A 26814-nucleotide genomic window follows, 5' to 3' on the forward strand; every position below is an offset into this window, starting at 1 on the left:
TAATTCAATACCAAATATCGAGCTATACTCCGTCAGCGTAAACCGTCCGTCACTTTTTCTTTCGGCATCGAGTAATACGGCCTCATTTGCATATATACGAGTGAAATATGCTTGATAGATTCCTCGGAAGCCAATAAGTAGACAGTTCTTCGTTATGACCTTAAATACGCGAGGAAAAATCGTCAAGCCGCACGCTAGAAACTAGTTTGGTGGCTTTTTTCTTCGCGAAAACGTCTGGTCCTAGAATTTAGTTAAATTCTACCTCGACTTCGTTTCTGCTAATATCATTCGAGCTCCACGTGCCACCGCTACCTGGTTTCGAACAGCGGTTCCCTTGTCTGAAATACATATACAATTACGGTTGACGGATTCGTGGTCGGTTAAAATTTAAACTAGATTAATTGAAGTCGGGGGCTTATTATCTTCTTCATAATGTGTCTAGTCGTTTCCGGAGCAGCCTCGGTGGTGGCTTTGTGATCGTTTTGTTCCAACAAGTTCACCCGTTTTCTCTACCCAGTTTCTTTCAACGTAAATGCGATTCATTTGGAGATATATCTGGAACACGACAGGAGATTGGGGCTAGCATCGGCTTTAACCGTTCTTTTTTTGAGAAAGTTCAACTCGCAAAATCCGTGATCAAACGGTAAGACAAATTATTTCTAATTACATCATGTTCAACTTTCGTTGGTTTTGGCTTACATGGAAATTTCTAGAGGGTTGACTGCAGGGTATCGTGTGTTTTGGTAATTATTGGGTAAAGTTCTCTCGCGAATGAAGTGGGTTTAATAGGAATTCCATTATATTGAGCAATGGTTAGGGAAGACGTGTGTCATTGCAGCTAATGACTTTTGTAACTAAAACTGACGCATGTTTCAACGTTTATCGGTTCTTGAATTACAAATTTTTGAGAAAAAAGAACGCTTACATACAAAGCAGTTCCAAACCCCTTGTTTTGGTACATCTTCGTCTATACTTCTTGTCTATACTATGAGGCCAGTACATAGTTACACATTGCAGATATTTCCATGATTTACCATCTATACACATTTTAACGGGAAGCTAAAGTAGGAAGTTCATATACAGCAAATAAAATTTGAATTCCAAATCGTTTCTACAAACTAAATGAAAGAGGCACCCTACCATTATATCGAACTCCCTAACGTTTTTTGAAACTTTCCCATAAATTACGAATTATCCGCTTCACTAGGTTTTCCATCAAAAGGCAGTTTAGGAACCATTTTATTGATAGAGAAAAAGCGAGAAAGTCTTTTTAAGAAAATCAATTTCCTTATTTACAACGAGACCATCTCGATAAGTTTTCCAAGTTAATACCAGCAGAATTATTTTCCCTGACACGCGTTTTCCATTTCTAAAGAGACCCCCAAGTTAATTACTGGCGTGCATTTAATCGTTTCCCTTAGCAGTTACGCAACAGTTTAATATGTATATATTGAGAGAATTAGCAATTCTACGCGATTGAGAATGGAAAAGGGGACCGTGGTCCGGTTCGGTTCGTTGGTTGTTAATCAATTTAATTCTGGTACGAATTTAACGAAATGAGTTATGGAATCGTACCTTTGGCAGCGCTACCGAGTTAAGGTGATTCTAGTCATGCTAGAAAGTACAAAATTTCGACACTCTTTCGTAATTCGAACATAAAATGGGGTTAAGTCACGAAAATTCGTATAAACGGTTAATTTAAAAGATATTTTTCAAAATCTTAGAGCATGTTTGTTTATTTATTAAACGACTTTGAAAGTAACGTTCTCTAAGAATCCGGTTGGTTTGTTTATTTGTTTGTTTTGAATGATAACAATGCGGGATTATGGCGCATTCCTAATCTCATACCTGAAACTCATAACATGAAATAAAACGTGCCGAGTAATTTTTTATGGATTTGAAAGAACCCATAAGTGACCCGAGATCGTTTAAAGAAGTAATTGGGTTGTACTACAGTAATCTCACTATAGACCTTTATGACCTCGGGACGTACAAGGGGGGTTGATACATTGCCATCCGTCTCTGTGCACTCTCACGATAAAAAACACTACAGCGCATGCGCCAAAAAGCGGGATGGAAGGCAGAGTTTTACCCCCGTGTCTTTCCCTCATATTTACATCGAATTGATCTATTTCCGGTTCTTTCTTACGAGCTCACTTAAATATTTAAAGGTTCTTGTAAACATCATTTATATTGAACATACAACAGTTCTTTGGTCCCTGAATATAATTATTACACTCAATCACCCTTGTTAAAACATTTCCAGTGTTAATTTATGCAATATAAAGATAATTAAGTTATTCAGGATTGTGGAAAATCATTCTGGTTTATATTACGAATTAATTTGGGGAGGTTTCGGGAATGAGATGAAAAAAAAAGAACATACAATGGTTTCACGGTTGAGATGATTCTTGACGTCCGATTCATGAATCGGCATTATTTCTCGAAACAAAACTAAGCACCCTCTAACTTGATACTGTGATAAACCTCCCCCTCATTTTGGGTTCACCTACGAAGCGTGCTTCATTGCGTAAAAGGTAATATTACGCGTAATTCTGTTTATTTTTTCAAACAAATATGACATCACAAATTAGAGCTATCTGGAAAAATACACCATTGTCAACCTTCTGGCCTTGATTTTAGCTTGTCCATTTTAAAGATTAGGTTTAATTTTTAGGCCCAATGATATCTATTAGCGAAAGACTACGACATTTCGGTAGTCAAGGCTTTATGCAGTGGTAACTGGTAACTGACTTTAATTTGGTGTAAATGATATTAAATTTTAACTTGTAAACCAGCAACCTGGTGTGGTTCTATTTAGTTTGAGTTTTTGGCAAAATTGTTTTTCCCGTTGTACAATTTTCAAGGGACCCACCACTTATTGATGTCGCTATTGAAATTTAAATGGCAATTATCGTTTGCCATGGCCCGTGTTGGGAATTTTTATCAAAACAAGGCCCGAAAAGGCTTAACGCTTGGGTGAAGTTCATTTTGAAAACGTGCTTTCAAGCTATTGTTGAAGATAAAATGTTAGCGGTTCTTTACCATAGAGATAAGATGGTAATTATTTTCGCCATGACATGGGCCGTGCTCGGTGATTAAACTTAGAGGTCAGGCTACCATAACAATCGCTGAATATATTTTAAACAATTATTTAACTACTTTTAATGATAACAGTGACACTGTTTAGGGTTATTGAAATGCGGTTTGAATTCCCGGTTTATAGTAGCATAAGTTCATAAGATATGTACCATAAGTTTGTCGCTGGTTACTGAGAGCTTGTCATGAAGTGACGTAGGTGAAACGTCATAGATTCTCGTAAAACGAGGTCTGGTGAGGCGCTGTCAAAGGCTCAGTAAGACTAAATAAGAAGATGGACTGCAAAACCGAGTGTAGTCAATTCTCGCTTATGATAATGTACGTATGGTTCAGAAAGATGCAAAATATTTTCAGAAGTTATTCTTCATTGCCGTCGTTATAGTTGACATTTTGAAATAGATAAAGCAGTTTAAAGTTATAAATTTTTCCGTGTATATTGTCAACAAAATCCATACACTTGAAAATGTTATGGAATTCAAAGGAGCAACTTATAGCGCCATAGACATATTTCATTTCAACAAGTTTTCGCTCTTTGAAATAGATGTGCCAAGTGGTTTATTTAATTATTAATGAAGGATTGTGTCAGGTGCGATAAAACGGTCACAGGTGTGTAGTTGTTCTCGTTCTGTTTGTCTAGGCTTCACTCGTCAACTTTTGTTACGTGTTTTATACTAGGTTTCTCGTACACAGCTCTTGTTGCGTCAAAACAGACTGTCATTTTAAAATGATTTCATTTTGGCTTATATCTTTGGTTGTTGCAATGATATTCAACTTTAATGAGTGTCACTTTGTCGCAAGAAATGTCTACTTTCTGACTATGTATTAAAATTAGTAGTTGAGCAAATATTGAGTATGAAATAACGCTCAAAACACTAATTATCTCAAAACTGCTTTTGGTTTAAAAAAATGGCTGACTACAGAAAATTAATAGATACCTCCTGAACATAGCTTCCGCATGTTTTCACCATTTAAAAGTATTTTTATCGGGACAATACTTGGATCCTTTGATGCTATAGTCTTTATCTACCAACAGGATCAGCATTTTTCATATACAACTGGTTTCTTTTTATATTTTATTCAAAGAAAGCTAGAGCCAAGTGCTGTTAATTTCATTAGAAACGCGTGGGAATATATTAACCCAAAAGTGTGCAATGATTTCATCTCAATAAACATGACTAATTCTGGATAATTTCACGCAATTCGCGCAAATTCAAAGCGCACGATTGTTTATATTACTTTGTTCCATCCTCAAAACTAAATTTTATTCCTGGAAACAATTCCAGGATAAAATCGCACCGATATTACACCCGAGGCCCAAGAAATTACTTGGCATTTTGTTAAGCTTTTTACTACAATAGGGTCATTCTTGAATACAACATAGTAGAAATAAAATTAAAAACAGATTTCAAATTATCCCTGCATTGTGCAATGAAGTTTGTTCCCCCAAAGGGAGAGAAAAATAAAGGGAATTAAAAACTAATATCTTCCGATGAAGGAAATTTATAGGAATAAAAAAATTCTTGTCATTCGTTGAACCTCTTAAAGTGTAATTCGTGTTATAACATTACAACCAGTATAACTAAATTATTAGTTGCAAATGGGAATTTTGGAAAACCCCAAGTATATACGGTATCTCCGGTTTAGTATCTACTATAATTTATATATTCCCGTCACGGAAGTTCTTATAGTTCTACGATTCTGTTTTCGGTATTTGAAGGGACCAGAACGCTTCTTGGCCTTTTCTGATTGCAAACAGTTTTCTTGGTGAATTGCTTTGGTGATCATCTTGTCTCCCGTAAGTTAATGATCGTTTCGTTCTTTCATTATATAAATATCCGTATGTCGGGGGTCATCTATTCTTTTCGTTTGTTGAGATGAATTTTAATGGGGCCTAATGATTGGAGACATTAGGTTTGAACTTTTAGGATGTGGTATTCGGAGATCGCAATTTTGAAATTGAGGCATTGAAATAAAGCTCATTTATATTCGTGTTAGTGTTCAAGAAGGTTATTGAATTTTAGATAAAGGTTGTATGCATAGTTTTTAGACCATGAGGATTTATACTATTTACACCAGGAGGACTGGCTACTTTGTCCGAAAAGTAACCTGACCTGGTGTAAATGGATGTCAATGAATTTTAAACTGTATTTAAAATAAATTGCTTTGAATCAACTCGCAATATAAACATGGTTTAATTGACTAATGGAAATGTCACAACTAAAATAATCGTAAATTGGACTAGATGGCGAACCTGAGCTAATTAATTTTAATTATATACTTTAGAAAATTGCACTGTAATGGCTTCGGTTTAATTCGTATTCTTTAATCCCAAGATTTGAATACTAAATGCAGTGGTATCCGTATTTATCAAATAAGTAAATCTATTTGATTTCGGCTGAAAGTGACAATATGCAAATGAACCACTGCCGATTTCAAGAGTGGCATCGGTCTATTAATAATACCAATTTAGTTATTCCGCTAAGAGTACTAGATGGCGAAACTAAGGCAATAATTAATGAATATTTCGGTTCGGGTCTTTGTGGTTGAAAGGTCCTTTTTCTTAGAATATGATGGCTGAGAGTTCAAAGTTAATTTTACACTGAATTTCTCGCAAAACTATGACTGACAGTTTACTTATGCTTGCGAAGGTCAGGGCCAACGAGGTTTTAGCGGGGGCGAGTTTAGCATATAAATGATGTAATAGCTCAGTATGCGCATTAGAGCTTGAAACGAGGAAATATTGAAGAATCAGATAAAAACGTATATTTTTAGTGTATCTGAATATTAAAATATAAATAATGATTTTCTTTATAAACTACGCGCTTTTAATAGAATTTAAATGCCCATGAGAAAAGTACGTTACGTTCCCTCTTAAAACGGTGAATTACCAATAATTATCAATCGAGACGTTTTTTTAGTACACTTTGGACCTTGCCGAAATTAGTTTTAACCATTTGAAGGATAAATATTCAATATAAGTGCATCTTACGCAATCACTGTTGGTACGTGATGTAAAAGCCAAGGAAACCGCTTCGGTGATGTGAGATAATAACTTGAAATTAGAAATTAAAAAGTTTTCTTTATTTAAATACGACACATAAACGTGTTGTGTTTTTCGAATGCAATTAAAATATCTTACGTTTCATTGGCGTCACTTCGTAGAAAAAAAAGCGAGATCCTGATGTCGATCGACCTATTTAAATGAATAAGGACAAATTGATTTTAATGATAAACGTATCGCAGACTGACACAAACTGTCTGACAGCTCGTTCATATTGAATATTTACGTAATAACCCTTTAAAATTATTAAGAATTATATGCCATTTAGGTACACCGTTAATTGCCTCAGACGTTAGCCGGTTTCAAGGGTGAAGTGTTAAAGTTGTGGTTACCTAATTTGTTTATTAAATTAAACGATAAGAAATCAAATTTTAGAAATTTCTTTATGTGATTAAAATACTGCAGCCAGCTTCTCAATGTATCTAGGCGAATTTTTTGGTAAGAGCAAAACTAATCATTATGTATGGCAAATTTTATCTCGCTTCCTATGTATAGAGGTTTGACTATTTAACTGTTGAACCAGCCCAACACCAATTACGGAAATTACGCTGAATCATTAAACAAATTAAAAGATTAACGAATGGATTGGAAAACAATACGGAGAGTTTTATAAAGTTGTACAAAATCCTTGCCAAGGAAAAATAAAAGAACATTAAATTACTTTTTCAACGAAGCAAATCCTTGAGCTCAAATGGAAAAAAACAAGAAAATTAACATTGTTTCTTACGTGTTGAGCGCGCGTGTTGTTTTTATATCGAATACGATTTGTCGTAGCTAGCTGAACAAGTAATAATGTCAAACTTTGAAGGAGAGGGAATGTTTTTGCTTATTTTACGTTATAACATTTAAAAGAAAAGAAATCAAGACAGCTCCCATAGAATAGAGTTGTACTGAGAGGGGAGGAGCTACGGGGACGTGACGTCAATATTGGTATAGTATAAATTGTATGGCCTGAGCTGACGACTTCCAATATGGTCGCCGAACCGATGTAAGAGATAGGAGGGTGTGACGTCACGTGAAAGTTCGTAGTAGCAGACTATATATAATAAAATTAAATATCCTTCATATGACGGGCATACTTTCTGGTAACACGTAACGTAACCATTGATATTTTTCCACTTTGCCATAATTCAACATTACAGTTAGCTCATCTTCTTAAGTCGGGAGCCATAAATCAAAATGCACGAAGGAGGAAACGTGCCTTTTTTTTCTTTCAATTTATAATTTAGTCCTTCCCTTTCTCTCTTTGAAATTATAGAGTAGATTGTTTCAGCAATTTTGTATTTTACAAATGAATAATTTCAGCTACTTTCAATTTGGGTGTTTTTAAGGACGTCAACCGAACTATAAGACAAAATAGATTATCATTATATAATGAAATTGTTTTGATGGTTGCAAAACCCTTTTGTAAATACCATAAGTTTATAAGATCTGTTACATATGTATGATACTACCTATACTTCGTAATGCTAGAGACTTACAGCTCGAGCTAGTTCGAGAACGACGCAAGAATTGACTACACTCTGGTTTGCAATCCATGTCCATCTTCCTATTTAGTTTGCACTAAGCCTTTGGCAGCGCCTCACCAGGCGTCGATTTATGAGAATCTATGACCTACGTAACTTCATGACAAGCTCCAGTTTGTAACTAGTGGCAAACTTACGGTACATATCTTATGAACTTATGTTAATACCTGTGAAAGAAAACAAACCACATTTTTGAAATTCCAATGCAAATTAGTGCTACAGTTACATTAATTGATATGCAGTGAGTGCATTGGAGCGTTTATGGTGCATTGAGTTCAGTGTATGGTCAGATTTCTGTGTTGTAGCCACGTTTACTGTGAGGCTTTCAATGGATAATTTAAAGAATAATAAAAATACCCAGTAAATGTCACATCTTTTGTATTGAAATCTGGTTTGTGAAAGGATAACCCTTGACCATGAGTCATGTTATTCAGTATTCCAAAGAATCAAGTTGTCAGTGTTTTGCGATGAATTGAAAGAAATGATTAAAACCTGTCATTAGGTCTAAAAAACGTGATTCGGAGCCAATTTTCACTTTTATATTTTTTTTTTGAAAAAAGTAAAAATTTAAACGCGTTGGTTGTATACCCACATAAATCATAATTTCTTCTTTCTTAATATTAATGCCTTTCTCGTAACTCTTAAATTGAATGGTATTTTCCCCTTAATTTATGCAAAACCCGTTTTATTCATCATTAAATGAAAAGTATTTTTACATATTTTAAAGGAAGGGTGAAATGGAAAATCAAGTGATATTGTTTTTATTGACTCTTCTACTAGGCCTAATTATAAGACTTATCTGCATAGTGAAACATCCAGGAAATATCTCCGAATGATTTTAAAATTATAATTAGTTTGAGTCGCCAGGGGAATTTTGTTGTTAAAATATGATTGGTCGAACGTGGAAGTTTCAAACTATCTATGAAATATAAAACTAATTTGAAATTTAAAATCACTCGGAGGTATTTCCTGGATGTTTCACTATGCAAATATGTCTTATAATTAGTAGAAGAATCTATAAAAATCACTTAATTTTCCACTTCACTCTCCCTTTAATAGAAACCGTTTAAAATTTTCCTTCTTGGTACTTTGGAAACTCCTACAAGGTTTTATATTAATTTTTTTGGCATATTCATTATTGGCATAGGGTTAATTTAACTTAACGACTGTTTGTATAATTAACAAGATGGTAATTTTACCTCGTAATCAACCCCGGACGACGTAGAAGTATAGAACCAGTTAAGGTCTTTTGTTAATTCTTCTTTAACTTGTTTTTAATTGTACGTATTTATACTATTCTGATTTTGTTATTAAAGTGTATAAGAAACGAGTTGTACCGAAAAACAAATTGTCAAAAAAATATACGTCGACTATAAAATCACTTCGCGTCAATTTTACGTAACTAACGTTCAAATATTTCCTAACTATTTAGAATTAGAATTGGTAATTAGGCAATTAGTAAGCCGACCACGTCTTAAATTTGGAATGCTTAGGGTTGAGGTTGCGGCGTAGGAGCGAATGTTTCAGTTTTATCGATAACTTGAGAGGTATAAATTTGTCCTTGAAAAATATTGAAAATCTACAGACCTTGAAATAATCGAAGGTCTCGTTTTTCGACCCTTAAGTCCGTTCAAAAATATTTTATTTAAAAAAAATTGAAATTCTCGTTTTAATCGGTATCCGCCTATATATCATAAATCGGACACTCCCATCAATATTTGGAAATTTTATAAACCTTTTAGTGTAAAGTTTCGACACAAATTTAAATTTCTGATCCATGAATATTGAACTGTTTCCGTATATTAACCCCTTTGGTTTCGCTTTATTTTGTAAACTCATTGAGACAGGCGCTTTCTATTGTCAATGACAAGAATTTGCACGCTTCATTTACCCGCAATTTTGCACGCTTTTCTACCACGTGATATGTTCTCTGGGATTTCACCGAACTCAATACACAATCGAGTGAGTGATAGCGTTGCACTGACTCGGAACCTGACACAACCGATATTTCAAATCAAGACGTCGCGACACACATCATCCTTGAGCTCATTCAGATTAACGCGAGGTTAAGCTGATTTGGGAAATAACATGGCGTAATTTATATTAGAATAAATGTAAATTACATGAAAGTCAACATCAACAACCCTGGAAAGCGCCATGGGTAGATAAACGACCAAGAAAACTATGTGAAAGACAATTAAAACTTTTCATTGCCGAAATTAACTCGCACTGCCCAATTCAAAATAATAGACAAGAACACAATAGAGCTAGCTCGGGAGCCTTAGTATGACGTCACCGTAGTGGTACCAAATGGCCGCTCAACTGCCAAAGCTAAGCCAGTGACGTTTTACCTTGGCACTGACGTCACAACTGAGATAGCTCTACTGGTTTTCTGTAATATTAATGATGAATACTAGGTTCCGATTTAAAATATTCATATTTGTATACGCTCTTTCCTTAACTTTAACCATATGACCCCCAAAAAAGACAAGTGGACATGAAGTTATTACTCTGCAGCAATGCATCCTCCCACGGAAGCTAATGTTACACTTATACTCGTATCCTTTCTTCGTTCTAAGTTGTACGAAGTTTTGAACAGATTGTATTTATGAAAGGAACTGACCCAATTACTGAACTAAACCGATCGAATTGAACACAAAATATCTCCAACCCCCTCCCGCGATTATTAACAACGCAATAGACATATCTTTAAACCCTTGAAACTCGATTTTAATCAAGCCCAACCCTTTATGTACATACAAAACATAAAAGACACACATAAATATAAGCGACATAAATTTCTTTTACGATCTTTTCAATAGCTTACTTAGGCCTAACGTGATTTTTAAAGAGGCATTAAATAGAAAAAGGCTGTAGTCATTGAAATTACCGCTATTTCTTTTAAACACATAACTGCGCTTAAAGAAGACCAAAGTCTTCTTATGTCAGGCACGCAAATCGCGTTAAACGTAAAATTACCACCTATGGTAACTAGTCGAGCTGAAGTTGCGAATATAGCAAGGTTATGAATTTTTACTTGTATCTTCAAAAGTGTATAGTATGCAGTAACGCGTCTTACTGACTACGTGTTCGTTTAAAAAGTCGCTAAACTAAGCGAATTCAAAGTTTGTTCTCGAATCTCGCGTTAAAAAATACATTTCTTACTCTTCGGAATTGTGAAAAAGAAAAACAATGAAGATTGGAAGATGGCAAAGAATGTCTCGTTAATAATCCAGTTTAAACCGCACCATATCATCCCCACTGGTTCTTGACAGTGGCTTAAACTCGTCTTTGTTTCTATTCTAAAGAGGCATTCGACGCTATTTCAATAAGATTAACTCACAACGCAATAATTTGTAAAACAAAGTAAGATATCATTGATAGTTTCATACTATAAATTTGTTAATTTTTAGGTTAAAAAGTGTATTTTTAATTTAAATAATCTTTAAATAGGCCAATACGTTGAAAATTTTTTAGTTGTTTTATGATTAGTTAGAATTTGAGTTAAATCTATCAGAAGTTGATAAACCTAAAGCCATGAAATTCTTCATAATGAGTGTTTTCTCTATTATATTCTTGAAATTCACCATTATTTCTATAACACAGTAAGATAATACAAACAGGCTAATGTCTATAAATATTTTTATAATATTTGATAGCTTTGAGTTAATATACGTATAGAGTGCTTCTGATAAGTCTGGAATGAATTAAAACACTCAAATAATAACTCAAAAACAGTGGGCCGGACGCCAAAATGTCATAGAACATATTCGACTCAAAATCACCCAAAGAACATCCACCTTTTTATATGTCACTATGGAAATTTAAATAGCTTAATAAGTCACGTTGTCTATAAGGTAACTCGCCTAAAAAATAACTAGACTAGATCTTTTGGACCGTCATATCCTCTTTTTAATTTGACCCTCTTATTCTGAATTTGATTTTTATTATAATTGGTATAAAATTACTCCTCCCTTATTTGTTCGAAAGTCCGAAGTAAACTTTCATTGAAGCTTTAATGAGAAAGAGGTTACTCGTTCAATAACACCGGCAATTGCAATCATTCCTTGTTGCAATTAAAATAGATCACAATAAAATGTTCTAATCAAACAGCAATTTTGCTACTATACCTGGATATCTTACTATAATTGAAATTGAATCTAAATATTTTTAAATGCCATGGCGAGACTTTATCTTGGAAAGTATTTCGCCTATATATGCCTACTTGAACTACGCACCACCAAAAATATATTTTTTATCAGAAAGATATTGCAGTTTTAGCCGCAGAGAGACCGGAAGGGAAGCAAAGTTCTCTCACTTTAAAACTATATCACCCAATCGAAAATTTCTCGAAAGAAAGTGCAGAAAACGCTTCCCTAAATATTTCCCAATAAATTGTAAGGACTACGGTGATGATAATTTAACAGACTTAATAGGAAGATGGACTGCAAAACCTAGTGTAGTCGATTCTCGCGTCGGACTCTCAATAAGTCACGAAGTATAGAAAATGTCATATACTTATGTAACATATCTTATAAACTTGTGATACATCTTATATTGGTGCCACCGTTTACGTATCAATTCTAACAGCCTTACACACTTAAAAAGAACATAGTAGGAAAAATAACTTTCACTTTTTTTCTTGGCCATATATCAAACGTTAAATTTTAAACAATGTTTGTCAAATTCAAAAAGACGAAATTTTTACATCCGCGTTGGACTAACGCGATAAAATGAATATTAACCCTTTCTCATAATTGAATTTGCGCGAATTTACGGTCGTAACTAATCACGTGACCGTATATAACTAACTGCAATGTAGATTAATGTTTAATTAATTTGATTTCGCGTAATTCTTTCCCGCCTCTTTGAACGAACCGTGAAGAACGTATCAAAACTAGGAGTATTTACTTAACACGGCGTCTTGAAAGGGTTTATTTTATACAATTTGCGGTTACTAACTAAAGGTCCTCGTAGGATTAAAATGAACGGAGGACCCAGCGTTGGTGATAAGGAATAATTAAAGCTAGTCTATCGCATAGTGTTGCATCTTTTCAACCTACGGAAATCCGTCAACTCTTATAGTTGTTTTTGTGGTGGAATCTACGGGATCACTGTGTGTGTTTCTAATAGAAATTCGTCCTTGGCTCGTTATGTGTAAGTCTCAGTGATTAATGAATGTAGAAAAATGGCGCTATTTATCATTCCAGTGGTGGACATTCCGACACCCGCTGATGTTTTTAATAGTGGAGGATGTATACCTTATAGATTGGATTTGAATCGTAGTCACACTTAATTGATAAAGAACGGATTAACCCAAACTTTTCAGTTTCACTTATAAACCAAAGCAGACATTGCGTCTCCAATAAGTCTATAAAATCCTCCACACAGCCATATTTTTCTATACAAAATACCGAACAAATCGCTACCGGAATATTAATTTTTTCTTTCAAAAAACCTATTCAAATATCCAACCAGTTGTTCACAAGCCGAGAACGTGATTTTCTAGTTGGCATAATTTTTTTTAAAAAAATTATTGAAAAAAATTATAAAAAGAAAAAAAATATTTTGCGTTTTCTTTATATACTGGTTGATGGCCACAAGCTGCTATATAGACTCTCTCGGTTCTTTCTGCGGTTAAAAAATATATATGGAACATGGTAGAATATAAATCGGCTTATTATTAAATCAACGTGACAAAATTCCGTGTCATCGAGCTGCTTTTCTAGCCTACAAATTGAAAGTGCTTTTTAAAGTTGAAAGAAAGAGTTTTAAAATTCTTGGGTGAGTTATGGATGCTGGTCGTATTATTTTCTCTTGCTTGTAAAAAAATATGCAGATTTTGAAAAGAGGGGGAAAAACTACTTGAAATTTATTAGATAACTCGAGGGAATTTAGGTATAGAGGTAATATTTTTTTTTCTTCGTCAAAGGAATGCCTTACCACGTATTTTTCAGGAATTCATGCTGTTTTTAAATTTTAATTTCAAATAGAGACTAGCTGATGTGAATTAGATGCGAAGATATCTACCCTTTATATACTCGTCACTGTCTCTCATTCTTGGCTTAAAATTAGCGAATGGAACAATAGTTGGCAAAACATTTATATACATAACCATTGAAAAAACCGAGTTGACAATTGTGTGGGAAGGAAAAAAAATAGCTAACCCATAATATCTTATTGAAAAACAATAAGCAAATCTTTCTTAAATTATTAACATTAACCAATCAATCATTCTGAATTTTTGAAATTTTCCATTGTAAATAATATTTTGACATTCGAGAATACAGTCATTTTCCAAGTCTAAATCTCAATAGATGCTCGGATAAAAACCCCTTTACAAACGCTGATTTAGTCTTCTTTACAGTCCAAGAAACTTTAAAAGTAAAGTAACCATCAAAAGTATGACGGTTAAATCGAATTTATATCAGAAACGTAATTCAATTAAGATAAATCTTAGTTAACCTTTAATTAATGTAGTTAGTTCCATTTCAGTGATATTGACGTATGTATTGCGCAAGTCTTTCAAATTCATAGAAATTTTTATTAAAAATAATTTATATATATCCATATCCGAAAGAAACTTTTATTTGAAAGTACGCTTTTGATCGGAAAAAATCTACGCATAGCAACACGTTAGTTTTCTTTATATTCAAGCCTAACCTAACATCATCGTAACTAGGAAAGCTAACAGTATGAAACCTACTACTTATCCACCCACAATCCGGATTCTATGAAACTCCTCATTAGATACGAAGTCAAAATTCAACATCCACGCTTTGCGAAGGAAAAAGCCCTCCTCGACTGTATTTCTTAGTCAAAGTTAAGTAAGTTACGTACTGTATGTTCTTGAACATAGCGGGTTTTTTTTTATAAATTGTTCGTAACTTAGTTTTAGGGGGTAGGGAATTAAATCGGCGAACCTATAGCAATAGGAGAGATCTAGACAGTGTGTTTCATTCGTGGGTTAGAGACGGGAGAGATTAAGCATTAAGTTCATTTGGAGCAGCGAAATTTCGTTTCGTGACTCGCGTATACGTTGCCGTTAACACGATTGTAATCCGTTTACACTTCAAAGTTGGTGGTAGAATTTACCATTGACATTTTGGGAAAATTAATTAGTCTCGTTCGTCTTAGTTACCGGTTATGAACGCGGGTGATTTTGGAGCTAATTTCTGGATCGAAGAACAATCATCTCAAATTATCGTATGTCTTTAATTTAATGTTTCATTTATGGGGTGGATGTGTTGTTGTTAACTTTTTTTCTAGACTGGTTTTAAATTTCACTTTCGCGTTTCAATTACTTTTTGTTTATGACCGATTTGCTGTTGCCATTAAAACGTCAGTCGTGTATAGTTTCTATGGGATTATTACGTATTGGTTTTGCTTACGAAAGATGCTTCAAGAACTTTCTCAGAGTATTTTGTCAGGTGTAAGGAAAAACTGGCTTTAGTTTTGATGTAGTGACTGGTGAAGGTAACAGGTTGAGACTACGGGATTCGTAGAAAACACGCGTAATTATATGGTTTATGGTGTACATGTTGCGCAAGTTGTGCAATTGAAATATGAATAGGTTGTCAAAAGATATTGTTCGAAACTATGGCTTATTTAAAAAAAAAAAATATTAACCGATAACTGATAAGAAATACACGAAAATCGCTTCGGAAAGTAAAAACTATTTCTACAATTTAACCGAACTGTTAGCTATACGTCATTGTCAACCAATAGGAATTCTCACAATGCGCTGAATTGTAAAATATCACTGAAACTAACATCTAAGACAAATAATTTTACTTCGATAGCAGCTTCTTCACATGTCTCTCCTTTCATCTTGATCCAAAAAATTTAGAAAAATGGTCTACAACAATTATGAGTACAGGTTTCCTTATTATTCGCGATAAACTGTTTCCTTTTATGAATTAATTGTGACGATGAAAAACGTGCCTTTAATACACTTTATGCTTTATAATCCTCTCAATTAACAAAATGAAACTCCTTAAAACGAGCCCCAAAAGAAGCGAAACTGTAGGCCTAATTGGAGGAGTTAATTATTTAATTTTATTTCGTCGCTCTTCAACTGTAAAAAATGACCCTCTAAATTCGACCTCCATCGAAGCTATAGTGCAAGTTTTTGTTGTATACAGCGTGTTTCTGCTAAGTACGCCGTAAATTAAAGGGTGTGTGTTCTTATGGTCAAACTAATGGAAAGTGTCCAAGAATATGCATGGAGTCACAAAATTTAGTTAAAGAGATATCTCCGTAACTGATTGTAGTAGACACTACTCTTTCCATTCAGATGGATACTAGGAACACACCCTTCAATTTATGGCTGCAGACTTATCAGAAACACCCTGTACATACGGTATCTCGAGCAATTAAAAAATCACTCCAATTATATCAAGGGCTCGAGGGCTTGAAGTAAACTCTGTTGCCACTCAAACTATATATTTTCTTCATGCAGCGTGTGTGCGTGTGTGTGTCAGAAGCACATGACAGCTACGTGACTTTTTATACAAGGTCTAGGACGTTACAATTAAGGTTTAATGTTACTTTCCGTTTCCTTTAAACTTAATTAAATTAATATATAGGGTACTTGGATTTCAAAGTTGGTTTAGAAGAAGAGATATAAAGTAATAAATTGTACCTTGAGATTTATTAGTATTCGACACCGATTATGGCGCGTGATAGTAAACGAGGTTGTATATCCGTTACGGGTTTTTTGGGAAAAGCACGAAGTATAGTGGTTTAGATTTACTGCAGCTTTGTGCGTACCAAGCTTTTTCTACGAATTCGCTTTCAGGAAGCGTTTTTTATTTTTTTATTTATTTGTCAAGGGTTTGTTGTTAAGGGTGGAGGGTGGGGTTTCCGATAGACTTAGCAATGTAGTGGTTTTTAAAATAATAGCTTTTGGTGTTTAGAAAATAGGGAATATTTATTGATATTGCAACAAAAATTATCCAGAAAAGGAACTTTTTATTTATATTGCACCTGTCGGTCTTTTTTTAAAACTGCATGGTAAATAGTGCTTTGCTCGCATATTATAGTTAATATTAGTTCAATTCCAGCAAGGATTTAACGGGTGTTGGTCTGGGGCTCATTCACTTGGCCATCGGTACGCTTACTGGCTACTGTTTCACTTATTGGAATGGTCAAAACCAGTGATTAAATTTAAAAGCAAGAATAATTAAGAATAGTGCAATAATTAAACTCTTCGGGAATGTAAGGTATAAGAAAATCGTTGCAACTCGTTTGGTGCTATGTTGAAAGTCTCCCACTGATTAAACTGATTAGAAGAATCTAAATTTCCGGCCAATTAGCAATTCAGTTAGTTAAAATCGAAACGCGAAGTTCTGGATCTAAACGATTACGTGGGTGAAAAAAATGTTTGTTTAAAACGTTTCCGTTGTTGATTGGATTGATTTGAGATCTGTGGGAGCCCTATTTACTGATATGACCCTCTGTGAGGTGTTGAGTAGAACCCAGCTGTTGTTGAAGCTTAAAATTTAAAACAAATCAATCTCGCCATATTCAAGGTCCTTGTGTGGGTGGCTTATTTCTTTTCATGGCCCGATTTGTTCCTCTTGGTGATATCTATGTATGTATGTATCGAGATACGCCCTGTAGTAATCACCCATTCAAGAGGCTCTCTATGGTTTTTGGAGACATCGTTGTGTGTGTCTAGAATCCTAGAATTCAGACTGTGTCAATATTGTCACTCTTCTACTTAAAATAAAAAGTGAACGAAAAAACTATTTTTCTCTTGATAAAATTTAATTGTTGATGAATTATATCCCAGTTTATTTCACGTGCTAAGTGATAAAATTCGTAGCAATGGTCTGTGATTGGTCATGCAGTTTTATCGCAAATTTCATATCATAACCGTATAATTCATAAGTATAGGTTTGCCGTAGGAACTTATTGTAATAGCTAATCCTAGATTACGGGTAGAGATAGGATCACAATAAACGATGGTTTCTGTTTACAACAAATCCACCACACATTCTTGCTACTCTTTCACAAAGGTTGGGCGCTCGAATCGTACCAAATATCGTTTCGACCCACACTTATCGAGGGTTTGATAGGCAAGAAGAAAAACCAACTTGTTTCCTTTTCATTAATGAAGTCATCATACGGTTAAAACTGTATACAAATAAAAAGTACACTCCACGCATCCGTGAGAGTCAATCAAACGGGTTATAGTCAGCCCTGATGTCCCTGTTCAATTTAAGCGCGTTAGATGGATCTCAATTCCTGGCAAAACAGACTTCCAGTATAGCTGTTATAATCCGCCATCATCAACCACTTCAAAAAATCTAGTCGAGCGCTATCCTCGTGAAACATAACACCCTCCGGAAAGTTTTTTATACCCATCATCATCCATTTTGATTTCGTGTTCTTCTTTCTTTATTTTTGTTTTAAAGAAACATAAAAAGTCACGTAACGAATCAATTCGCAACAGTTGCGGTTTCTTCTTCTGCTTTAAATTTTAAGTAATTCGCTTTCACTTTTTCACTCACAACGGTTTAGAATTGGTTTTATTGGGGTTGTACGCGTTAACTAGGATTGTTGCGTTAATTTAAGATTGCTGATTAGCGAGGTTTTTGCGGTTTTGTTGGCAATGAAAAATGATTCGTACGGTACTTTTGTTCGACTGCTTTTTCGTTTATTTGTGAATTAACTTAACTCGTTTGTTTAAAAACATCTTTTGAATCTTAAGTAGTACGTACGTTTAGCTACCTTGTAAGATCGGTGAGGTAAGGCATCTTAGCTTTGAGAATGAATAAGTTAAATAGAAGTAGCTCTTTACGAGTAAGACGCAGTCCATGATGTTCAGCATTCTCTATTACTAAAAGGAGCAAAAGAAAGTAGAAACTTAACCGTTTTGCCCTTGAAAAAGACCTAGCAACCATCGAGCTAGTTGGTCCATGGAATTAGTCTGTTTATATCACTATTAGTACCTTTGAAAACATCGATATAGGTTTTTGGTCATTGAAAGATTGAATCAAGTGAAGTAAGTACACGAAAGAAGTTTGATAGTTGAGGGATACCCTAAATGTCGTTAGAACCTATCCAACCTTCGGAAATACTTGTCCACATCAGTTTAATTGTAACAGAGTGGGGTTGAACTCAACGAATTATATCAACAACGTAATACGGATCAAGTTAGCAACGCAGGAAATGCAATCTAGGAAAAAAAAGAGAGCCGTTAAAAGGGTCGTCTAGTCCTAGAAAATATAATTTTTATATTTTTGCTCGCGGAGACAGAATTTTTCAATTGACGCTTCCCGTTATGTACTATTATACCTAACCCCGTGTCAAATAATGTCTACGTTCTAAAAGTAACACCCGTACAGACTGTCAACTAGTAATACATTAACATGAAGTGTAAAAACACCTCAAATCATTTCGAGTATGTTTTTGTCGTGTTGAAATTTTGATCAACTGCCATTTGGTGAACTAGTCAGACTATAGTGTATAAAATGAAGAACTGTCATGTTAAATTTATCTTCTAATTAATTGACTTCTAGGTTAACTGAATTAAACGGGAAGATGGTTTTTCCCCGCCAGAACTATTTTTATCGTGTAAAAATCCCGCCATATTCTTAAACACGCGCCGCTCTGATTTAGGAAATTTAAAGCTATGAATGAATGAAAACTAATGGATTTTTTCACTCTTTTTTACTGATGCTTTATATCAAAAGAACGGTTGACCTCCCTTAGTGCATTATATTCTAGTAATATCGGTCCATCTTTTGTGCAGCGATTATGGTCTCTCTAAATATCTTGTCTTCAGTTGTAGCCGCTGCGGGGATCCCTTAACTCTTTTTTTGAAAGTCAAGTATTCTTTTTCTTTTACGTAATACCATTCCACATTCCGCTAAAGTCCCTTTTCAAAGGGACGATGAAAAAAAGAATATCTAAGAAATTCGTAGCTTCGTAAAAACGTCAGGAATCGAAAGAACATTGGCTTTTAATTTCTCTTTAACCTTAGCGGGGTCTTATCCTCGTTCTTTTCCGGATTTAGTTTCGGTTGGGCAACAGTACTGAAGCGTATACCAAAAAGGATTGAGTTACTTCACTCTATAAGGTTGCGTCAAAAGCCGCTTACCATATATTTAAGTGAGGCAAGGGTTGAAAGAAAAGTGTATAGAACGTTTGTACTAAGTTGACTAACTTGACTCGGGGCTTCGTTGAATGCATGGGTGAACATGAAATTTGACAGCACTGTACTACTGATCCGGTTGTTTTTTTCGATTTTTTTCTCGGACCAGCTGAAAATGTTATAAATATTGTTATAATTCGTAATCTGTCTGATTTGCGTTAGCATTCTATAGTCTTTGAATTTTGAGAGAGATTTTTTCTCATCGTGCACATTCATAGTGTCTTCTTCATTTTAACGAGTAGGGGTATGATTTAGTTCAGATTTTATTTTCTTTCCAGCTAGCTAGTACGCTGGCGTTTGACCTCTGGTATGTTAAATCCCTTGTGAGTTCTGAAATTTTATAGTATTACATAATATTCACGAAAGATTAAAGACTTTTTTCTTCCTATAAAAGTTAAAACCGTATATATATGAAGTTCTTAATAAGGTTGAGTTTATGTTTTTAACACCACGTCATATTTTATTTCTTCTACTGATTGAGACAACTATGTCATTGGGATTAAGACTTAAAACCAGGGCTGTCTTTGACCTTAACTCAGGCTCTACGACGAGATATACGTCGTCCACGGAAGTTTTTGTCAGCTTAATAGAAGTTACGAATGTTTTATATTTCTCAGGTATTGTCTAAAGTGAGCAGTCGCACCGTTTTCGGTGGTCAGTTTTTCCATCAGCCCCGTCACCACCGCAGAAGGCGAGACGTTTCAAGATAGATCTATTAACCAACAGAAGCGGCAGACGCCCGAGCGTCGTCATGGAGATATCCTCCAATGGAGAAGCATCGCGTTCTTGCATCCCCAGATTTGTTGTCGGGGACAATGACATGGACGATGCCGAGGTGATGACCATATTTATTGACCCATCCTTGTACTTCAACTTTAACCCACGTTATCTCTTTGATAGCACGATTCCGAGGCCCTGAATACGGAGGCCGGCGACGTTGACTTGGAGCACGGTGAAGAGTACTCTGAATCGGTCGGTTCTTGGGCCGACGATGACTCGGACAGTGATGTTGATGAAGACAATGAGAGGTCCATTTCAAGGCACATGGGTTTTCTATTCACCCTTCTCTCGCCATCAGTTGACGTCATCACAGTCTGGAGGTTTCCTTACATAGCCTATAAACACGGTGGTAAGAGGATCTCGAAGCTTTTTTTTTAAGAACTGTTACAATCTCTTCTCTCTTTGCAGGCATTATTATGATACCATTCGTAATACTCTACTTTCTGGTGGGTCTACCCGTTTCTCATTTGGAACTGACCCTGGGTCAGTTATTCGGGGGTCACGTCGGTGGAAACAGCGCCCTAGGTTACATGGTACCCTTCCTCAGGGGTAAGTACCTTTTAATTATTAAGTATCCTTAAAATGGTGTAACGATAAGACTTAAAACAAAATCAATTTGGAACAACCAATCATTCTTAAACTAAGTTAATAAATCTTTAAAAATTTGAACAAATTTGGTCTTTATTTTCCTTTCCCTTTAATATAGTTTTGGCCAATAAGGGCTGCTAATTAGTAAGTAAGGGATTGAACAATGTTTATTTTATGTGCGGAGTTTATTCCTTTTAGAGCTTTTTACAGTTTAACCGTTATCGTCCATTGTGTGAATTGTAACAATTAAAATAAATTTTGGCATTGACATAATAATGTAATGTTGTTTTATTTCGCTGTTTTAGGCGTTTGTTATTCTTCAACGGTCGTTTTGGCACTTTTTTGCATTTATCACATGACCATCATATCGTGGTGCCTTTTCTACTTTTTTACGTCAATGCAAGACACTCTACCTTGGGCGCAATGTCCACCTAACACCACGAAAAGTGAGAAAAATCATAATTAAGATTTAATTAGAAGAAATTGTATTTACATTGAATTAACTTTAACCCTCCAGACTGTTTTGTGGCCATGGAAGCGGACTTACCATGTAAGAACGAGTCCGATTGCCAAATATCCTTGAAGGAGTTATTTTACGACAATTACACGTTTAAACAGTTGACATTTCGCTCGTCTAGTGAGCATTATTTCCAGTAAGTTTAATCTCTTTTCCATTTAGGGTGTACAGTGTAGTTTACCAGACTCTTATCTTTTAAGTGAAGTGATGTTGGGTTCAAGCGAAGGAATGTTCCATTTTGGTCCCTTAATTTGGAAACTGTCATTGTGTCTCGTTTGCGCATGGTTCTTCGTCTATATGGACGTTCGAAAAGGAAAAATATCTTTCAGAAAAACGTCCGTTCTGCCCAGTATAGCCATGATGGTCATCATTTGCGCCACCATGGGGAAGTCGACCACAGAAACGGGTTTTCAAGCGGGAGTACGACTCTATTTCACCTACAATTGGGCCAAGCTAAAGGATTTTAGAGTAAGCATATCATAAGTCTTTCTACTCTTTCGAAATATTAGTCAACCGATTTCTAAACGTACAATGTGATCTCTCCCTTTTCCAACTAGATGTGGCTAGACGCGGCAACTCAAGTGGTACTGAGTTCGGGTATCGGTACGGGACTCCTACAAGTCATGGGACGTCGAAGTCACGTCCTAAATAGCCTACGTCAAGACGCCTTTGCTATGGCATTTGTCAATGTTGTTGTATCCTTCGTCACGGGACTCGCGGCTTTCAGTTGTCTCGGTTTCTTGGGGGCCAAACTGGGCTCCCCAGACTTCTCCTTCCTGAAAGAAGAACTAAGCACTGCCTTTGTCGTCTTTTCGGCATGCGTGGTTGAGTTTCCGGCAGCCATAGTCGTGGCAATTCTCTTCTTCTTGATTCTGGTTATCTCCAGCTTGAAAAGACAACGTCTGATAGTGTACGCGGTAGCCACAGCTGCCTTGGAAGCCGTACACAACTCCAAGGCCAAACGCCATAGATCTTTATTCATTACAACCGTATGCATTGTCCTCTTAGGACTAGGAATAATTTTAACCTTCAATGTAAGTAAATCTATTAATTTCTTTATGCAATAATTTAAAAAAATATATTCTTTTAATCAGATTGGCATCCGTTTGTTATTAATTATGGACTTGTTTGTCTTCGGTTGGCCAGTTCTCGTCATTGTTCTAGTCGAATGCTTAGCCGTTATGTTATTATATGGTAAATTTCAAAATATATTGATTTACGTGTACTATGTCAGTAGTTATAGGTCAGAATGGTTTTTACAAACGTCTTTTGTATTTAGATAGGAGAAAGTTTTTCTCCGAAATTGACCAGTTGTTGCAGGTCAGTCTGGGAAATATGTGGACCATTATATGGACTGTGATAACCCCCGCTCTTTCATTGGTACGAAGCTTAAACAATTGTTTGTTCTATTAATTGATAAACCAAACTAATTATCGTAACATCAATAGGTGGTCATTTTATTTGGCATTGTATTGGACAGCAAAGTTTTCTTCCTCAGCTACGACTACACATCAAGAGCGCGTCTGATAGGATGGACGCTTGCAACGCTTATTCTGAGCTTAGGACCTCTCTACGCCATTTATAAATTTATAATGATTAGGAGGAACGATGCGGCGTTGAATAAAGCAGAAACTGAGGTAAGTTTTGTGTTTACGAAATACTTTCACGTGGCCTCATTTGACCTTGATATTTGTTTCGCAGTCTGTCCTTCAGAACCCAAGGCGATCATCTTCTCAGATGTTTAACGAGGAGACTGTCGCTAAACCTCACTGGCACGCGTTGGCCCAAAGGCGAAAGGGTTCCATTACGCCTCTGCCCAAAATACTCGTGGTCAAGATGGACGAAGGTAGCCATAATTTGCAGTCAAACAAATCGCCGATTATACCGTACGGTTTTGTTCTGACTCCTGGGAAAAAGGAGAATAAACCACCAAAGACACCAGCCAGCAAGATATTAGCTCCTCAACTTGGAGATTTGGTAAGTGTGACCTTCATGTCACTTTCTTAATAGATTTTTATTAGGTTATTAAGGTAAAGTATAGACTGACTAGGGAAATGAGTTGAGAGCTGAAGTCATAACTGTACTAGTTGTTCCGTGACGTAAAAAACCACCAAAGCCCAAATTTAAGCCATGAAAACACGTCAAGGGACAAAAAATATGTTAAACTCCTTGTGGTTGAAATTAGGATAATTAATGAGAATAACTTTCACTCGCCTAAAAGTAGAACTTTCAAATTCCAAACCCCCACGGCGGGAAAAAGGGGGACGTGGTAGTTTTTTGCCACTCGATTAACGTTTACGGTAGGGGAATACATCTCATTTACGTTCCCCCGCATAGCTTTAAACAGTACTGAGAAACTGAGAAATTACAAGCGACTTTGATTTTATGCCCCCAGTTTTCACTTCCCCTATGAGGTAGAATTTTTTTGTAAGACACATGTTTCATAGGTCATGTCGTATGTCTACGCGTTGCGTCATTAGACCCCGAGCTCTTCACGACTCGAGACTTTTATTTTACGTTCGATGTTTTAAAATTAATACTTTTAATTTTATTGAAATATTAACAGTTATCACCAAGCGCGACGCCAAATTTCGTGAGCACGATAGCGATGCCGTCACCTCTTCCAAATAATCGTAATGGTACGGGTAGTAACGGGACGCCAACCAGGTCCAAGAGGCCGCAAACGGCACCCATTATGCCAGCAGGGGAAATAGTATTTTCGTACAAAGAAGCTGGTAGAAACAGGCCTAGGCCACATGGTAAGTTTTTGTTAAGAAGTGAAACTAATCATATAGCTATTGTTTAATTTATATTTTTAACTTTTTACGTCTTAGGTTCACATTTATTGTCACCGAATTATTTTAAAGAAGATCATCCAATGCGGCCTAGGGCTAATAGTGATGGCAATGCGGAGAGCCGTAAAATGGTAAGTTTTAGTTTATTTTTAAGGGTTTGCGGTAATTGCTTTATTTCTGAGCTTTGTGCATAGAATATTATTGCGCAGGAACGCTTATTGATTTAGTTTAGCTTCTACTATGCTGTGCTTTCGTGAAATCTTGCCAATACTATGCGTGTAACATCACGTTAGCTTCCAATAAAAGGGGTCAGAACAATCTGCCTTTTGAGCTTAAGATGAACACTGTTGCTTCATTACTTGGCACTATTCTGCGCGGTTTTGGCCTGTTGTCGCATGCTACGAGGTTGAATGTAAAACACTCAAATAGACTTTTCGTCTTATATGCTTTGAATGCGCACAATGCAACTGAACTTATTCGTGATATGATTTACAAAGTGTGTCGCGCGCATTTTCAGAAAAGCGAAGACTCGAGCTTAGTTCCACCACACCAGAGGACAATATCGTCTCTGCGCGAAACCCATAGGCCAACTATAAACATGGTCATCTAACCATCAGTTCCTATAGCTTCACCCGAGTCATCACTACACTCAACTAGCTCTCCATTTTTCAAGTGCATAAGTAGTTAGGAGACGTTTTTATAAAGAAAGAACTATTACATTCACCAAGCCAATTTAGTTAAATCTACTAGTAGTTCCGTGCTCAAACGACATTGTATTACGAGAGTTGAGATGTATTTGCGACGCGACCTCCAAAATGAACGGACGACCTCTTGGTTTGAGCGTGATGCTCCACCTCAAGAAATAAAGCTGTTAGTACAAGCACAAGCGAAAGTCCGTGAAGTCAGAAATCTAACCTGATTATACAATTTATCAATTATTAGGCTAGAAATGACGTCATATTCGTCCCCATTCCCTTTTGTTCCAATGTTAAAATGGGAGCATTTATACCGCGCCAGTTCAACTGGTGACCCTTTCCAAAAATGCCATTTAAACTTTGGTCACGTGATTAGGCGCGTTGACAAATATATTTTTAGCGTTAGAGATAGAAGGAACACACCCATTAACAAAATGGTACAAACGCATTTAATTTTCAAGTGTTCTTAAGGTAAAATTGTAATTTACCAATTTTTGTTAGAACGTTTCACGATTTTAATCATTTTAAAGATCTTTTTAGTTAATAATATTTGGCAAAATCAGGGTAATAGACTTATATCACCAGTTTCACTTTGAGCAAATGAATATTAGCCAAAAAGTATCATCACCAAGGTGTATACGTGTACAACTGTAACGCAGCTCAAAGGTATATAGGGTAAATAACGACTTAGAATCTCAAAATTTAGGCCGCTAGTGCCAACCCACAATCATTTAAATGTTTATATTAGAAATCTCCCATGTCACACATTTCAGTGTATTTTCTTAGAAAACAAGGTAATAATTAAAATAATTTAAGTTTTGTATTTATTTGCGCAAAGAAATAAGAAATTAATCAAAAATGTAGAGATTTCTCTTCGCAATTTGAAATCTTAGTTCCATAAAGCAATATTCCACTAATGTTTTTAAATAAGTCAAATTAATTTTAAAGTCTGTGTTCCTAATTTATTTAAATTTTGTTTAAACCAGGATTAACTTCTAATTAATCTTCGAGACGTCCTTTTAATCATGAACTCGTCAAACACGTGAGTACCATTTTATTTCTTCACTTGAAATTATTGTTTTAAAAAATCAAAGTCAGTTCTTTTAAACATTTCCGAGAGTATCCACTAACCCATACAGTAAGGCTTAACTGTCCCAAAAATCCACGAAGTACAATCAAACCAGTTCTATATCCTAGAAACGTAATATCCGAGATTAAATATTGTTATATGGATATTGGGTAATGCAAATAGAAAAGTAATACGGTTCCACTATTTTCTGCGCCGAGTAAAGGAATTTAGGTTGATATAGAAAAAAAAATAGGACTTGGCTTATAATAATAGCACTTTTATGGATTTCCCCCATAGCCTTATTCTACCCAAATTCTGGTGCATTTCGATTTTAGGAGATTAGGCATCCGAGTTACACCTACGTGTATAGCTATATTCTGTAGAGGATAGGTCCATTGATGTACCAAGATTAGACTTCATACTGCCTCTAATGTGTAAGGGTGGTTTTTGGATTAAATATCCTAATGAACGTCCCCATTCTTACACGTACATGAACTGAGAGAGTGAAAACATAAACAAAA

At 35.5% G+C, this 26814-nt stretch overlaps 1 protein-coding gene across 6 annotated transcripts; it reads left to right on the plus strand.

Moving 5' to 3' along the window:
* Positions 1-26141, plus strand: LOC149623581 (sodium-dependent noradrenaline transporter-like). 6 transcript variants are annotated; one of them, XM_089852592.1, is made up of 16 exons: positions 1-375; positions 443-643; positions 20467-20684; positions 20750-20978; positions 21038-21178; positions 21523-21663; positions 21735-21870; positions 21935-22202; positions 22292-22768; positions 22829-22928; positions 23014-23114; positions 23183-23371; positions 23436-23711; positions 24301-24493; positions 24569-24660; positions 25047-26141. In XM_089852592.1, exons 3-16 carry the CDS (start codon positions 20601-20603, stop codon positions 25137-25139), a joined length of 2520 nt encoding a protein of 839 aa, XP_089708718.1. In that variant the 5' UTR covers positions 1-375; positions 443-643; positions 20467-20600; the 3' UTR covers positions 25140-26141. The 6 variants fall into 6 exon arrangements, with proteins under 6 accessions (XP_089708718.1, XP_089708717.1, XP_089708715.1 ...); XM_089852591.1 differs by lacking the exons at positions 1-375; positions 443-643 and adding exons at positions 12066-13470; positions 14369-14513; XM_089852594.1 differs by lacking the exons at positions 1-375; positions 443-643 and adding exons at positions 14582-14763; positions 14824-14892.
* Positions 26142-26814: the final 673 nt, after the last annotated feature.

Source organism: Phalangium opilio, unplaced genomic scaffold (assembly GCF_054372755.1).
Source record: "Phalangium opilio isolate 3A_F unplaced genomic scaffold, DU_Popi_V2 ptg000113l_1, whole genome shotgun sequence".
In the NCBI taxonomy this organism is placed as follows: domain Eukaryota; kingdom Metazoa; phylum Arthropoda; class Arachnida; order Opiliones; family Phalangiidae; genus Phalangium; species Phalangium opilio.